Source organism: Pterocles gutturalis, unplaced genomic scaffold, assembly GCF_000699245.1.
Source record: "Pterocles gutturalis isolate BGI_N339 unplaced genomic scaffold, ASM69924v1 scaffold20129, whole genome shotgun sequence".
NCBI classification, from domain to species: Eukaryota; Metazoa; Chordata; class Aves; order Pterocliformes; family Pteroclidae; genus Pterocles; species Pterocles gutturalis.
In genome coordinates, this window is record NW_010128687.1 from 15372 (window position 1) to 32819 (window position 17448).

At 41.1% G+C, this 17448-nt stretch overlaps 1 protein-coding gene across 1 annotated transcript in view; it reads right to left on the reverse strand.

Annotated features, from left to right (window-relative positions):
- Positions 1-385: 385 nt before the first annotated feature.
- The window catches only part of KIF24 (kinesin family member 24), a 23959-nt gene continuing 6896 nt past the window's right edge, over positions 386-17448 (reverse strand). The window contains exons 4-12 of the mRNA XM_010079727.1: positions 15960-16175; positions 14420-14507; positions 12339-12460; positions 10603-10708; positions 7908-7979; positions 7145-7254; positions 3780-6221; positions 2805-2898; positions 386-526 (exon numbers count right to left, since the gene is read on the reverse strand). Coding sequence (XP_010078029.1) covers positions 386-526; positions 2805-2898; positions 3780-6221; positions 7145-7254; positions 7908-7979; positions 10603-10708; positions 12339-12460; positions 14420-14507; positions 15960-16175 — 3391 coding nt within the window. The remainder of the gene's footprint in view (positions 527-2804; positions 2899-3779; positions 6222-7144; positions 7255-7907; positions 7980-10602; positions 10709-12338; positions 12461-14419; positions 14508-15959; positions 16176-17448) is intronic.

Here is a 17448-nt window from a genome sequence, read left to right on the forward strand (position 1 = left end):
ATTATTCTAGACAGCTTTTGAGCATTTCTGTTCAGACCTGTTTCTGGCTTCAAAGCTTTTTATTTGCTGCTCATTTTCTTGACAACACAGAAGTGCCTGTAACGTGAGAAGCTGCTATGAATACTGTGGACAGGACTGTCTGCTGCTTGGTGAGATATTTAAAGGCTGCTGAATTGTTATTCTTAAGAGCATAGCTTACTGGTATTAAGGAAATACAAAGCTTGTGGTGCCAAGTAGTCATCTCTCAGAATTCTCTACATCCTTATCTAAAATACACACTCATCACGAACATCAAACCAAAAGCTATCCCCACTCTGCAGCACCAAGTATGGCGAAACATTGGTTGTTTCCATATTTTTCTTGTGCATGTGTAAGCAAAGAAGGTCTAAACTGGTGGAGGCGTTTGCAGGGACACGTCAGTGCCAGGAGACACTAAACAGAGCTGAAGCTGGGCTCGCATTGTTTGGATACACTTCGACTTCAGTACCAAGACCTCATCCAGCTTGGTCACAAAATTCTGAAAATCCTGGTGAGGAAGGTAGAAGAAAATTTAGGAAACAACAGCAGCAGCAGGTTGGAGAAAAACGGGCATGTTTTATGCACTGCAGTACTACATAAAAACATGTTTTTCATTCTGCAGTGTAGTAGATTAAATCAGTGCTTCCTTATTAAAGTCCTGACCCTCACAGACAAATGTCAGTGCCGCTAAATGCTGAAGTTAACTTACTCCCTGTCGGTGAAATTACAGCTAATACAATTTTAAAAATTTATAAACCACCTGTTATCTCCCTTCTACACATTAGCTTTTCAAAGGTTTGGTATAGGGACTGGCCATCTGATGTGCAGTTTTACAGTGCACTGAACTCTGTTCCTGAAACCTCTCATGCTGGATCTAGCAATCATGAGAATAAATGCTGAGTTGGGCCACTCATTGATCACACATGACAACCCATTCTTGGGAGACAGAAAGGACTATTTTACATTAGGTCACAGGGCCAGTCCAACTCTTGTGTGGCTACAGGTCTGCTAGATCTGACATGAGAAGTATCAGCATTGTATAGCCTCGGTTGAGGGGAACTCTACCTTGCATAGCAACCTGCCACACAGATAAAAAGTGATATGAAACTGTGATTAAAACTGAAACAGAGGCAGTTATTTTTAAGTAGGGCTTGTATTAATAAGGCAGCACTCAGATTCGCTCTGTTCTACAGCTCAGAGCAGCTTCGTGCCTTTGTTCACAGGTCAGTGTCTAAGAAGCTGGGAGGTATCAGCATCCTCAGAGCTAGGGACTTCAACTGCTGCTGCATGAAAATCAGTCACACAAAAGCTTATTTGGCAGGACTCCAGCTATCTCGCGCACTGTGTCTTTGTCTTGAGGTACATCAGGACTGTAACAAAGACCATCCCAGCTGCTGCAGCATATTTTTTTAAGCCCTTTGAATACTTCTTGGTTCAGTATATGGCCAGTCTTAGCAGGAGCTACGCCTGCAGCCAGTTTCATGGCTGTAGAAGTTGCAGCCATCTGGAAGTGGAAGGAGAGAAACTAATATGGGAAGTCTAGTCTGAGTTCACTGTCCAAAGAAACGTCATGCTGTGAAACAATGCTGCAGGATATAAGTTCTTCACACACTGCTGGTATGGCAAGCCTGTCAACATTCTGCTAGCCAGAAAATGAGTGCTTGCTGCAAGAGGCAAATAAAGGTGGGGGGGAGGGGGCTGGTGTCCAATGACCAACAGACTTAGGAAGAATACTCTCAAAAGATTTTTAAAAATTTAAAAATAAAAAAATAAAAAATTGCTTTGTATCACTGTATTCTCTGACACAAAATTAATACAGTTTGTGGCTCTTGTGCTGCTTTGTGAACTTATAGATATTATCTAGTAACACAACACATGCAGCTGGAAATCACAGCAAATAAGCCACATGGTGGCTCCATTATGAAATCCCTGAGGCAGGACTCCCTGTAGCTGTACTTCAGATCTGAACTGTAATAGGAATTGAAATGGTTTGATAATGTAATGCAGTAATGGAGCTTGGCTTTACTGATAAGATGAGGGAACTGGGAAGGCCGGAGGTTCTCATTGGGAAAACTTAATAATCTGGGTGAGAGATGAGACCTCACAAAGCTGTGACATGCATCTCTGGCTGCAGGAGAAACTGAGAACTGGGATTGCCTGCCTAGCAGTGGGGCCATGCTGGTGCCAGTCCTTAGGTCTAGCCTGCAGTACTGTTATCTGGGAGAAGGATAAGCCAAGAAACACTTGAGTGACAAAAGTCAAGAGTCTGTGAGGGCACAAGTCACAGAGGTTAGAGCACTGGGGTGAGTGGGGCCAGGGGCTGACACATCTGCAGTGTGATAGGCAAGGGACTCCCAGAAGGAAGAGGCAATGCGGCACTGTGCCAACTGTGACATCCCAGTGTCATGCGTTAGGGGCATGCTGTTTGCTGTGGTATTGGCTTACTTGCTCCGGCCTGTAAGGAGAAAAACGTCACCTAGAAAGATGCCCTGTTTGGTACAGTCTGGAACCCATGACGCAAGATAAGAGAAAGCTGTTTGATCAGAAACAAGCAGTCCAGAGTTGGCCCATCAGTCTCCTTCGCCCCCAAGGACCTGGCATTGTAGAGATTGGCAAAGACACAACAGGTACTGAAAATGAGCGGCCTCTCCTAGGAGTCAGGGAGGCATCAGAGAATAAGAGGAAGGACTGACGAGGAATGTCACATCACTAATTCAAGATAATAATCTCTAAGATTAATTTATGCAGGTTCAACGGGCAGTGAAATAATAATCTGAAACACTTACCGTTGCTGACATCTGATTTATCAAGCATTCTTCCTTGACACACAAGGATGCCATTTCATCCAGCTGCTGCCGGTGGGCCTGAATTACAGCCTGTCTGATTAACATAAAATATATCACTGGTTACACGGCCTGCTGCGCTACCTGTAACTACTGTCAGCATCAATAAACCCTTAAGAAGGAGCAATACTCCCTGGCATTCAGAAAGTGCATACCAGTGCTTCTTGAAGTGCAGTAGGCTGCACTGGTTTGGGCTTAAAGATGACCTCGATGACTGAGGATTGCTCAGAGAGGAGGAACCACAGCCTCTTGTTAGCATAGGGGCACATACTGCTTTTTACCACAGGAAAATCTAGGAGCAAATAAATTGTCTAAGTAAATTGGTGAAATGGCTTACAACCATAAGGTTCTAAGACATTTTGGTGAAAAACAGGCAGAGGAGAAAGGCAATGCTGCTGTGCATTCCTCTGAGCAAGTTTCTCCGAGCAAATTTCTCTGATCAACAGTCACATGAATGCAGTCCAGTCCTTGGGAGGTGACAGTGGCAGCTCATAGTACCTTGAAGCTTAAATGTACATCTTCAGAGACTGCCCAGCCACTCTAGCTGTTCTTCTGTACATAGGGATGGAACAGCTATCACCTGATTCTTGATGGGAGGGTTTGATATATTTTAGGTACTTTACAGATTATAGGAAGCCAATTAGTTACTGAGAACTGCAGTTTGTATATAATATTCATTCCTCTAGTATTATCCTAGGAAGCTCTAATAGAAGGCTTCTTGTAAGATTTTAAAATATTATGAAATAACAGGCAATCATACATTTATAAGATTATGACTAAAAATTATCACTAATACTATTAAATAACTATTTCATAGATTGATTTCCCATCAGTTTTTAAAGTACATATGAGTATGTTATACAAATAAAGGCAATTGTACCATGTGTCTTGAATTTCTAAGCTTCATCACAAACTTACTGTGCCTTTTCTAGGGCTTCCCTCTGCCGTTTTCCCATCTCTGATGTAGCACTTGGAGAGCTGCTGTTGGTCGTGCCTGAGGAGCTCTTTGCATTTGCTAATGGCTTATTATCTCTGGTTGCAGATCCTGAATCCACAGCAAAAGTCTCTTGGGTAAAAACACTCTGCATTAGCTTGCTTTTCAGCAATGCGATTTCCTCATTGCTGAAAGATAACTTGGCTGGGTCTTCAGAATGACTGAAGTCCTCGTTCCTTAGTCCTGACTTGGGCTGCAACAGCAGGCTACTTTCTTGAGAGGGGGACTGGACTGCATAATCTGTATTTCCCACACTGAGAAAGCACGGTGCACTTGAAAAACAGCTCTTTTTCCGTGTATCAGCATTTACTTCCTGAGCCATAGGCTCAATACTAGGTCCTTGATTTGAGTTAGATTTTCCTGAATTACCGGTATTATCTTTAACATCAGCACCATGCTGTCCACCACCTGAATATTCTTTGCATGTTGAGTTACTGAGAAACAAACCACACTCCCTTTCTCCTCTGGAGCCCATGGATTCAGCTACAGATGTTTCTGTCTGGTCATGTCTGACAAGTAAACTGTGAATGACTCCTTGCTTTGATGTACCTAAGCCCAGAAGGCAGCAGTATGTCTTCACATCACAGCAAGTGGGTGAAAGCCACTTGTCCCCTGTTCGTGGGGAACACAGCAGGGCACAGTGTCTTCCACCACGACACATTTGCTCACCCAGTTCCAGCATGCTGTCTGTCAGAGCTCTGCTTCTCGTACACTGCCAGCCTTCTTCGTCAAACCTGTTCTGGGGGCCATGTATGTTCCTGTCTGACATCTGCTTTACACGGGGGGACTTCTCTTGGTTAGAAGATATTTTCTCTCTATCAGTTGTTTTCTCGTAGTCAAGAGGGGATACCGTGAGAGGGGCCATTAGCTCAGAAGTGAATTCTGATAAACAATTGGAAGATCCACAATGGTTAACTCCATTTTTTTGAGCTTTCCATTTTAGGTCTCCTGAAAGGGCAGCCTGTCTATCCAAAGTGGATTTTTCCTTCTCTTCATGCTGGAGGTCAATCTCTTTGCCCTCTGGAGTTCCCGATTTCAATACAGGAGAAACACAGCAATTTGAAGCATCCTTTTCTGGTGTCAAGGTGGCTTCACTGCAGTAAACAAGACATCTGTGTTTGGTTTTGTACTGTTTGTGATCAGCTAGGAAATCTTTGCCATTTTTACAGTTACAAGCAGGATCTTCCTGCAGGCAGTAAGGTTTTTCTGCAGTATTGCTTGGAGAACACTCAATAGTTACGTCATAGCTCCAGTCTGATGGCGTTTTGCTGCAGCCTGAATTTTTAATGGCTTCCTCTGTCTTTGGGCTGTCCTCACTACAATTCGAGCTGTCATCTAGTTCATGTTCTTGCATGGGTATTGCATAGTTAAAAAATAAATCCTGTCGCTTTTGCCCTTTTTGCTCTTCTTCAGTTCCTTGTTCTCTTTCATGAAGGAAAAATGAATGTTGACTGCATTTGTCGGTGTTTCTTCTTTTCACACTCTTTTGACTACAGACAGGTGAGAAAGAATCTTCACTGAAATCGCTGTCATCCAGATCTTCCAGCTGCATCCCCTCTTTGCTCTGTACTTCTGTGGGAGTAAGGCTCAGCTCCTGCTTCACTTGAATCTCCTGGGGCTTGTATTGCGTTAAAAACCTCTCAAGAGGTTGATGGTTCAATTTTTGCTGTAGAATAGGGGGCTGCTGAAACTGCTGGTGATAAAGACGTAAATGCTCTTCCCTTTCCTTCTGAAATGTAGGCAGATTTGTCCAGGTTTCAACACATTGTTTAGCAAAGGTGTTTCCCCATTCCTGTTTGCCATCAGAGGGCAGATTTCCATCTTCAAAACAAAAATGATCTCTAGAAACAAGCTGTTTCTGAACGGGTTGCACTGTCTGGACTTTCAGGCACTGGACAGGTGGTCTATCTTGCATATACTTGTCTTTCTGGCCACTCTCTTTTGTTTCTGCCATGGCAGCATTTTTGGTGATGAAATCCTTTGCAGTGGGGTTCTTTTCAGAGTAGGGAGACAGATGATCTGTTTTCTTCTTCAGGGGATGTGCTATCCGTAGGACTCCCTTAACTGGGCTAGCATGGTGAAACCATGATGAGCTGGGATTCGCTTTGTAGGCATGTCCTTTGTTGATTCCCCTGGGGGTAGAGGTAAAAGGGACACTCTGTGGCTGGAGTGCTGCAGGACATGCCTTTGCTTTTGTAGTACTTGAGGGATGCTGGAGACCTAGCTTCACTTTCTTTGGAGAGCTCTTTTCCCCAGGTGGCAAAGAGTGAGAGTTTTGGACACGTTTTGGAGATAAATTTCCAGCTGTCCGACGCCCATTTGTGACAGGGGTAGAACATTTAATCCCTTTCTTCAGCTCTTTAACCCTGTAAGTAAGACTAGCTTTAGAAGATGTCGTTCTTCCAGCTAAATAACAGTGTCTTCAGAACAAACTAGTGCTTTCACAAATTAAGGCTAATCACTGAATTCAATGTCATGATTTCTGTTTTAATCATCAGTGATCTACATGGGCATCAAAACACCTCTACCAAAATGACTGAACTTCTGGAAAGGTCTATAGCAGTATTTTGAAGTGCTCCCTTGAAGCGTGTGTAACAGGTCAAAGGAGCAAAGACAGTCTCTCTTTCAGTGTAAGGGGGTTGCATTTCCACGCTTCGTAATGCAACATGGCACAGTGCTAGCTCAAGATGAGCTGCTGCTCTTCACAGTCCCACAAGACACAAAATAGGGCTTTTGGAGTAGCTGCAGTGGGGCTAATTAGCTCACGTGATATGTGTACAGGGTTACAGTGCTCCTGGCTCAGACTCGTCAGTACAACTGTGAAGAGTTGTGTAACTTTTATTACCCAGTTCCCGCAACTGTTTCCTATACTCCCCTTCCCCTTGAGCATCTCTCATCATCTTAACCCCAGCACTGCAACAGCGTGTAATTCACCTCCTGTGCAGGAGGCAGGGTGAAGGATTTGCACACATTCTAGGCAGAACTAGAATACAAAACTAAACCAAAACTGTTGATTGCTGAGGTTAATAATCCTGCAATTCAGGGAGCACAGTGGTATTTTCATTACTAAAAGCTGTCATCAGAAAGGATTTACAAGACCCAGAGAATTTCAAGACCAAATATAAGAGTTGGATTAGGGCAGGGATTTTATTTGTATTGTGAAAATTGCATTTCTTGTCTAAATCAACATTTCCAATGCAACCATGAAAAAAAAAGGTAACAACAAACATCATACATTACTTTTCTCTTTTTGTTTTTCACCGTGTCAACACTGAGCTTCATCACCTACCTGTCAGCATATCGTAAAGTGTTCAGAGTATGCTCTGTAGCTATGTGGCTAGGTGATACATTGGCTATCATACACGTCTTGGAATTGCCAATGAAAGAATCCTTTAGCACCTAGGGTTGGAAGGAAAAAAAAATTAGATTCTTAGCAATTCATGTACCTTACATTTCCTGTAAATTAGCAATGTATACAGAGGCAGTTTAACATGAACTAGGTGATGCACAATGACTGTCTTTTTCTTCTTTTTTTAATGTAGTCCTGTTGTCTCAATTTGTCTTGCAAGTCTTTGTTTACAATTTAAAATGAATAGGAGTGTTAATCAGGGCTCTAACAGGCCCTTGCACCAGATGCCACAAGGGTATCTATATATTTTGAGGAATAAAGCATATCTTACAACTGGGTTGAAGAAATGTTGATGAAATCTCCGATGACTGCTACTGCACAGAAGATGCAAGATTGGTTGCAGAGTGGGTGGAGATGGACAATAGCTGAATGAGTCTGGAAGGTAGCATTTGGGGTTTTTGTTTGGTTTTAGTTTTTTGTTTATTTGTTTTTTACCATGCCATTCCCCAGAACTGACTGAGGGAACTGGCAGCCGGCCTTAATTCTGTGATTATATTTAAAATTAATGTTTGCAAGAGTTATGCATTTCTCTTTCATTCAAGGGTTTAATAGCAGTTATTGAGTTATGCCCTTTTAAAATTATTATATTTTTTATTTTGTTCTCATGGAAATCTGTTGACTTTTGACTTTCTGCTTGTTTTACCTGAGTTAATTTGCTTTGCCGGAAAGGAGTATGTGCATGTTCCTGATCCAATGCCCGAATGCATTCCTTTAGCTACCAAAATAAAAAAAAATACAAAGAGAGGGAAAAACATATCAATCACACACTGGCAAGGAACTGAATTGCATCAAACCTAACCTACAAATTTACTGTTTTCCTCATGCACCTTTGACTCCTACTATCTGGTGTCCCTCACAAGGGGAGTTTGCTGCTGCTATAGACACAAATGTCCAGCTTCAGCTAGTTCGGGTATCAGCAGCAATTTAACTACACTCAAAAAGAGCAAAACCACAGCACAGAGCACAGCTATCCTTGCCTGATGGTTCAGTGGGCTATACAAAACCCAAGGAGCTGCATAAATACATAGGTCTTTCAGCACACACAGAGCTCCACACTACTGTGCACCTGCTGCTGCCCGCCCCATAGCTAACTAGTTTGAAGCTAGATTAGTGTACACCAGACTGTGCTGCAGCTTGCAGGGAACGTGTACCCCAGTTTCACACACCTGTAACACCCTAAGAACAGAGCTTTTTGAGCTCCTTCTCTTATAAATTTCTTTCTTCTATATGAAGCTCTTCCTCTTCCAAAAAAGCCCCAACAGTCTGGACAACAGCAGTGCAGATTTCTTGTGCCACTCTGGCAATATTTTCATACCTTAGTCAGAGAAAGCACGAGCTAGTAAGTGCATACTCCTCCCCACACTGACTATAAGCTGCAGTCTAGATGTCCCATCTATGTGTGGGTATGCTGGGCTGTGTTAGAAGGCACCTGATCTCAAGCCATTTCCTCTTCTATGGACCAGCACCAAACAATTAGCTGTGACAGGAGCTGAGTTCAAGTCCAGGTTCAAGCCCATGCTCAGGAGGTAGTATAGATACAACCTGTCTGACTAAACAAACATGTCGCACTATGACCTTTGACAGGCTAATAGGAATTTACACACAGAACACTAAGAATGGAGCAACAGACTACCTAGGGAGTGGAGATACAGCTACAGAACTCCCATTAAAACTAACAGAACATGAGCAGATAGCTACACCTATGCCTTTCACAAAACGCATCATGTCTTTCTATTATCAATAACCATCAACAGAGGTAGCCTGTAGTCTTGAAGAAACATCTCTTGATTTATTACCAGTCTTGGAAAAAGACGTCATGTTCAAACTCAAAGATGTGTATTTTTTGCTGTGTTTCCACTGGAATAAGCACAATAGCATCATGCTCCGTATCAAGCCTGGATGCTCTCTAAAATTGGCAGAAGTGGATTGTATAGCTATGAGACAAGTCATTTAGAGCAATATCAAAGGAAAAATAAGCAGATTCCAGTATTGTCATGGTGATACTGGCATGAAGGAGCCTTTCTATATTTAAAGCCTTTCTACATTCTACGTACACCCACTTAAAATGACACTTATTCCTCACTTTTACTGCATTTGATTAAAAACCCCACCTCTAAAAAGCAAGAGATCAAACTATTCTAATTTTTTAATTCTGCTTCTCATAATTACAGTATCTGAATATTTTTTACTTGAAATCATCATTAATATTAAAAGCAGCAGCAAACTTCAGACTTCATGTGTTTTAAGGTCTGAAGAGAGCATTATGATCATTGAGAGCAGAGCTAGGTTTTAGAAGCCACAGGTCACGTAGACTTACTCAAAGATGCCCTTTATAGTTAATTCCGTCACTACTGGTAGACTGCGTATGTATTTACACAGCTTCACACAATACCAAAAATACACACACTCTGATTTAAAGTTTCTTTTAAAAGAGTTTCACAAGCTTACATTAAGCCTCACTTCTCAGGAATCCTTTCTGTTCAGGTCCTGACTACCCATGCCACTCAGTTATTCACCAGCAAGTACTCAACAAAGTATTAAGTACAGAAATACATTCACTTTACATACTGTCTCCCAGTATGAGTGCAAAATTCCACAGCAGGAAAGCAAAAGAACATTCTACATTCCCAAAACAGAGCAAGCCACCTCCTATCTACAGCACACTAGCAAGTATGGTTGTGTGCACTAACTTCTGCCCTGTTGACTCATACTCACTGATTGCATATCACCTTCAGTCTCACTTAGAGAAGCCCTCAGTCATCAGTATCTTTGTTCACTTGAATTAAAGGAGGTGCAAAGCCTTCTGCACAAGTTATACTCAGAGGCACTTCTGCATTTTCTTAGATGGCATTTCTCTGCTCCTTGTCCCTCTTCACGTAACTATATGCACTTTTATAAAAGACAGCTTGCATTAAGAGTGCATTTCTTCCTGTTCCTCCCTCCCCACACACGAATTACTAGTTTCTATGCTCTTGAGTATGAAAGTCCTTTTCTCGTGATTTGAGTGGCAAATATGGCAATCCCAAGCCAATATTCTCTGGAAATAAAAAGGGCAAAACTTCCTATATAAAATATGGGACACTTATACAATACCTGACATTCTGTATGCTGTGTTTACCTGACTGGCTGTAAGAATGGATTAAAAAGACTATTTTCATCACAAAATCTTTTCACTCTTGAATTGTCTTTCAGGCATGAGACAAATTAAACTGGACAGACATAGCTATTTTTTTCCTTCCATGGAATACACACATATATTACTCTGTGGTTCATTTATAGCCTAAAATACATGCTAATAACTAAATACAAAACCTTCCCCAGACATGCTAGTAGCTTACTGCTAAAAGACTTTGGTTTATTTCTGCTCCTTCCATTTTTGTTTGTCGATCTGAGTCTCTGGCATCAGCTGCTCTTTCACTGCCAGCCAAGTCAATGAATGATATCCTAGAAATAAACAAAGTTGCATTTATCTTAGGGGCTTTAAAAAAATTTTTCCTCTTTCTTTTTTTCTTATTTAAACCAGAGGGCTGCAACACATGACATCAGAAAAATTATTAGAAACAACCACTTTTGAACAAAGAGAAATACCCACTGGAAATATCTGAGGCACAAAAATAAGCATAGCAGGAGGAACAGTGTCAGAGCATCCTGGCAGTAACATAATCATAATAGAACGTGTAATTGCGTAGGATGAAAGTTCTCCACAGTTTAATGGATGAGCTGTTTAAAGTGCAACACATTCATCCCCCAGATAATCACTGTACTTGTAGCTTCCTAAGAACACAGTTAAAGAAATTGTAAACTTCTTTATTCTCCTTACAGGTAAAGCAGACAACTGCCCTGTCAAATGGGAATTCAGGGCAACATGAACAGAAATTTTCAGTATAGTGAGTAATACACTGAGCTTTCAGTGTTCCTTGTCCCTTCCTTCTACAAAATTTCATTACTTTCTCTCATGTCCCCTAACCCTGGGTGCCAGCTGCCATACTGACTGTTGCACTGTGTCTTTGTCTTTGCTCTTCTTTTTCCGGAACAGCCCTGACTTCTCTTACAGGCATATCTTGGGATCCTTTACCCACTCCAGCTCCACCTCACTTTCAGTAACAAAGCAAAACAAAACAAACAAACAAAAAGGCATACGTGCCACACCTAGGTAACCACATACACTTCTATTTCTAAGCCTGCCTGTTATGCCTTTTCCTTTCTCCACTATTTGTGGCTCTTCCATTTTGGCTTTTATTTAGAACAAGATCTGCAGAAGCAAGACTGCATGGTAGTTGCTGGAAGGGTGTGTCAGCACAGTTTTTTTGACACTCAGCAGTAACATAGATACCTAGACCTCCTTCCTCAGACCTGTTTCTTGGGGTTGTTTAATCTGGAGAAAAGATAGCTGAGAAGAGGCACAGTTACAGTCTTCAAGTCCATAAAATGGCTGTTACAAGAGGAAGTATATGGCTCTTTTTGTCTGCTACAGATAGCATGAGAGTTACACTCTCAAATTATCAGGGAGGTTTAGGTGAGGTACTATGATTCCTCTGACCAAAGGCAAACATCTCTAATGGAATCATCACCACCTGAGTTAGTCATCCCAGGCTCCCTTTGTAGTCAATTACAGGACAGAGGTGCTTTGAGGGGCAAATCCATCTGACCTGGATTTTAGGTGACTCTGCAGAATGGCATGAATTGGATCCCAGAAATTACTATTTCTTTCTGTTGACTTCAAAGATGACAAGCTCACATGTGAATATGCTCGTTGCAGACAACCACCTTTAGCCAGATTCACACCAGACAGGAAAAGATTTCTAACACTGAAGATGAAGGGATGGATTTGATTGCCAAACTCCTTCACTGAAAATTTTTACAAAAAATTTGTCAAAGCTCTCATAGATGTGGCTTAGGCACTCTTCCTGGGAACAGAGAAAGGACTGTGAAACTTCTCAAAATCCCTTTGAACCCTACCTTTTGACTTAACTCACAGTTGCCCACTAACTCAACACGTCTCTTTGTTTGCCTCCTGGATGTCTGTGGGCTTGAATTCCTCATCAGCCCTGAGCACTCCTGCTTCTGTTATTACCTTCCAAATGTCCTGTTGGCTGTGTCTTTAATTTGGATTTGGATGATAGCGTGAGATCGAGAGGAATCCGAGTTGACTCCAGTAGCTCCCGTGCTACGTTCTTTTCCCCCCTTCAAAATCACCTGCAAAATAAGGGGGACAAAATTCAAGAAAATTGTAAATAAAACCACAATCTCTCAGAAAGAGATCTTGTCCTCCTAAGATGAGGATACATTAGGAGGAATGGTTCACTACAGCTTTAAAAATTTGGTGCAAGGCAGATGTTAAGGTAGACTGATTCGTTCCAATGTTTCTTTCAGAACTTTGTATATGGACTTGCTTGCAGTGACACTATGGAGCTGTAGGTAAGAAGTTGTTGCGTTGCATATTCACTTGAATTTGCAAAATACCCAAGCTATAAAATTAAAAACAAAAGTATGGCAGCAATGAAAGGAAGCAAGACTGCAGACATAAGCTAAGAAACTCATGAGATTGACTGTTCATTGTGCTCTTTTAAAATTTCACTTTTTCATGTAATAGATGGGTACTGTTATGCAGAAATTACACAGGGAACACAAAGTGCCAAAACCTTTCTCCGTTTCCATAACTAAAAGAAATTATGCCAGAGTAAGTAACAAAGTTAAAACATAAATTGTTCACAATACAACAATAAAATAAGAAAACAAGGAAGAGATGCAAGGCAGAAGGACAAAGGCTCCTTCAAGATACAAATCTGGATAATTCTCTTTGGAAAACTTTTAAGGATTATCACAGAAAGTCTAGCATCAATTGCAGCACAGCATTCATAAAATAGGCATTAATTTTGTTTCTGGTTGTAAGAACAAATAAAAATATTATCTAACGAAATCAGTATGTTCTCAGTTGACAGATGTGCATTATTCATGCCTTTTCACGGCCAGTTCTCAACCAGCAACCTAGCCAACTGCTGCAGCTCCCAAGCATTACATTAGTGCTAAATGCAGATAATTTCTGAACCAAAGCCAACATCAATGGACAGTAAATAACTAGGGATGTATTCAAGACTCTTTCCATACATCTGTTGCAGACTATTCAGAAGCTCTGAGTCATTTCTGTGTTCAAAAGGGCCTGTGGGCAATATAAAATTTTTTTTTTTTTTTGCTGAGATACTCATAAGAATAGACTCAATTAATAGTTCTTCTGTGTGTGGAATGTGATAATACAGAGGAATGTGTTAATCAACCGTATAGCAAATTTACACTCTAATCTACATAAGCATCACCAGCGTGTCCTGAATCTTGGAGTTAATGGGAAGACGAAGAACGAAATTAAATGGAATATAAGTGGGCAACACCGTGCCAATTTTAATGAGTCAATTACACTATCAGGCACTTGTAATTTACAATTCCTTACTGCGAAAGGAATTAAACTATGCAAAGTCAGGCTAAATAGAAAACAGATTTAACCATCTTCTCTGCTGCAGGACAATGCAGAAAATTTGCCAGTGCCCTTTTAGAGCTCAGCCAGGAAGGGAAGGAAAACTGAAGCCTTGCTTGCGCCGAACGTATGGTTTAAAGAGCCCAGTTTCACTTGGCTGTTATCAGCCATCATTATCTAAGCAGTGTTTTAATCCTAATTCAGATCAATAAATCTCAATCTTAAGTATTTTCTAATTTCTAGTTTTATTAATTTTCAAATTTGTATCTTTTGTCCCGCATCCACATACCTTTAATACATAAAATTTAAGTTCATAGAAGCCAAAGAAACCGCACTGGGAGAAAATACTTTTCCATCTTTCAGGGTCCTTTGCTCGGACACTATTTAATTTCAGGAATAGTGATAGCAATCTATTTCTTGGCATCTTTCCATAAGGAACAGCACAAGCAACAGCTGTAAATCAACAGCTTGCATGTCGCTAACCCAAGTCACAGTGACAGCTTACTGAATAAAGGCACTTTTAATAGTACTCCTCAGTGCTCCATTGGGGTTGCCAATTTCAGAACCTTAAACAGGAACATATATATGTACTACACAACAAATAACAATCTCTGTAAATTACATATCTCACAAATCAGCAAATCAGGGCATAGAAGACAAAAAATAATCACAAACATAGGAATTACCTCCAACAGCAGATCTACAGAGTCCACTTGAACCTCCCGCAGTCCAACTATTTGAACAACATGCTTACTATCTTCTCTTGCAAAAAGTCTGAAAATGAATCAGTACAGAAAGGAGATTTTGGAAGTCTCAAATAGCAGCATGAAAACACATCAGTGCTATGACACTGTGAAACAGCGATCAAGGCTACTGACTGGGGAGAGGCATTACTGTCATTCATTTATTTTTGGAGCTGAAAAGGTATTTCATTTATAACCACTGACATTTCACTGAGACATTAGCAATGCATTTCTGCTAGTTCAGGAATATAATAAAGCAGGGAAGTAAATGATCATGTTTGCATTTTAGCGTTCCTGTCTCTCTTTAAACTGCATCACAGGTCTCGCCAGGAAGTTCAGACTCTAAGTTATGCTATTCAAGTTCTCAAGATTTTTGCATAGGATTTTAAAGCAGCTCCCATATCCATAGAATTAGATTTCAGAGTACCTCTGCTATCAGTCACACAGAAGCATTACAGTATACAGGAAGAATACAGACATCATGCACACAGGAGGAAGTTTAATCTTCTCCTTCAATGACATGTAACATCGCTAATGGACATACAGAGAATATAAGGACACCCTTTCTTCCTTAGTCACTCGACTCCTTAAGCAGCAGATTACACTACCTGCTCCTTAAAGACAGTTTTGGAGAAAGAGAACACACATTCACAGAAATAGGTGCTTCCTTTGTGAACAAACAGTCACTTCTCCATGCACTAAGCCCCCATCTTGAGCCCTCCAGCATTCTCTAAGGATAGTGCTCTAAAGGCTGCTAAAGGCCTCCAGCTGACAGGTAATGTTCCTTCAAGATCACTCTGAAAATATTTCACTGCTGAGATCTTAACTGCCATTTTATTTAGAGATTTCAGACCATTGCATCTAGATGGAGCTTCTGTAGGAGTATACATTCATCCAAATGATTCTGGGGCTGAGGTGCTACTACTGAGGGTGATGGCAGCATCACCTGCAGAGGCTTGCTCCAGTTGAGTCATGGGGCTGCTGGGTAAAGGCACTCAGGTAGAAGGTGAGCAGACCCTGCAGTGTCAAGCATGACAAGTGGGAGATGCAACAAAGACTTCAGAGATCAGAGGGGCAAGAGCCAGAGGCCCACTGGCACAGCAGGAGGGACAGCCAAAGGTTACGTTTGGGACTCCACACTGGCTGGCATAAGAACTTCTGGCCACAAGAATGTTCTTTCTCTACCCATGGATGTTCAGCTATTATGTTATAGTGTAAGCAAAACAGCATTCATATCTTAATGACAGGTCCTTATTCTTACTTATTTCCCCCTCCAAAATAGTAAAAACCAGGAAATCCTATCAGTGCATTCTGCCTTCATCTGTACATAGCTCTTAGGAACAACACTAATTAAATATGTAAAATTTACTATAAATGGTAATATGTTAAATGTAATTGCATGAAATAGTCACTGATTTATAAACAGTAACCAACTGATTCATAACCACACAGTTATAGTAAAAAGTTATTTTTATTTAAATACCTCTTCCTTCCATTTAGCAGGTCATAAAGCTGTCCACAGTAGATCTCATAAAAACTGATCAAAACAAGGAGATCTTTCCTTGGCTGTGATGCTTCCAGGTGTCTGAAGATGTCTTTGGCAGCCAAGGCATAGAGTCCTGGGTTCCGGGGAGTACCTATCATAGTGTAAGTCTTGCCAGCACCGGTCTGCCCATATGCAAAGCAAGTTGCATTGCCTCTGTGAACATAAATTATATTTTTAGTGTTGCATCTAATTTATTTGTATCTATTAAAAAATATTCTGCAATGTCAATATCTATCTATAGTGGCCTCTTAGCAATGAGGTTTGGTTTGCTGTCCTGTCTAGGAAACTGCAAAACATTTATTCCCAAGCATGTCCTATGGAGATCTGGTGTGTCACAGAGTGCTAGCTCTCTTCTTTTCTTCCAGATGCCAAAAATGCATTTAAGGAAACTAAGAATTCATTATTATTTTTCCAGCTGTCTAGATGCTGCAGAAGTATCATAGGATTATGTGAATGGGAATCCTAGTAATTACGAATCACAGAGAAAAATTACTGGGACATGAGACGCAAAACAGCCACAAGTCAGGTTCTGCATTAACACATTGTACTTGATGAAAATTAACACCCCAGCACTATAACTTACTGAGTGAGGTTACTTAGTCTCATGCTGCAGTCCTGTATGCAGCTACATCAATCTGAAGAGTTGTTGTTGTCAAGGGAAGGTCTTGCTCTTCCTTTCCCCTGCTCCCAGCTGTGTGACACCCCACACTGACACACCCCTGCCTGTGCTGGCTCTGATGTTTGACTCTACTGCACTGAAACAACAGAAAGCCTTCCACTTTTTTGCAAGCTAATTTTCTGCTGCTTCAGTGAATGAAAGTACCTCACAGAGGATCACAAAATATGCCCAAAGTGGCTTCATATAACCTATGGGAATGTGTCTAATGAGGGGTGAGGAAGAGGATCATCCCCTTTCACTGGCAGAGAGCTGCTTGGTCCACTCACTCCAGCTACTGAAACCACAGTCTTGGGTTATTCCAGATTGCTCCAACTTTGTCATCGTATCACTTTAAGATTAAAATGACAATGCACATAAAATGCCAAGGAGGTCTCAGGATACAACTCCACTGCCTGTCAAGCCCATCTAAATGAAGGTCAATGTGTGCCTACTTCTCCTTTCCTGTCCTTGCTCTTATACAAGCACTGAACCCACAAGTATGATGCAAAGAGTTTCAGTGAAATTAATTAGCCAGTAGAAAAATACTACACAACAAATTATTTATTCCCACCCCCAACCTCCAAAAAAGACTTTTTAGCTGCCTCAGTATCCTGGTAGAGAAATTACTAAAAATGTAGGGCTGCAGTAAGCAGTAAGCCAGTGAACAATTTCTTGCCATCTTAGATTGCAGAATTAGCTCACCATGGTGTCAGATTAGATGAATGCCAGTGAAGAGGATGCAGCAGAAGGGACAGAAAAGTTAGGGAA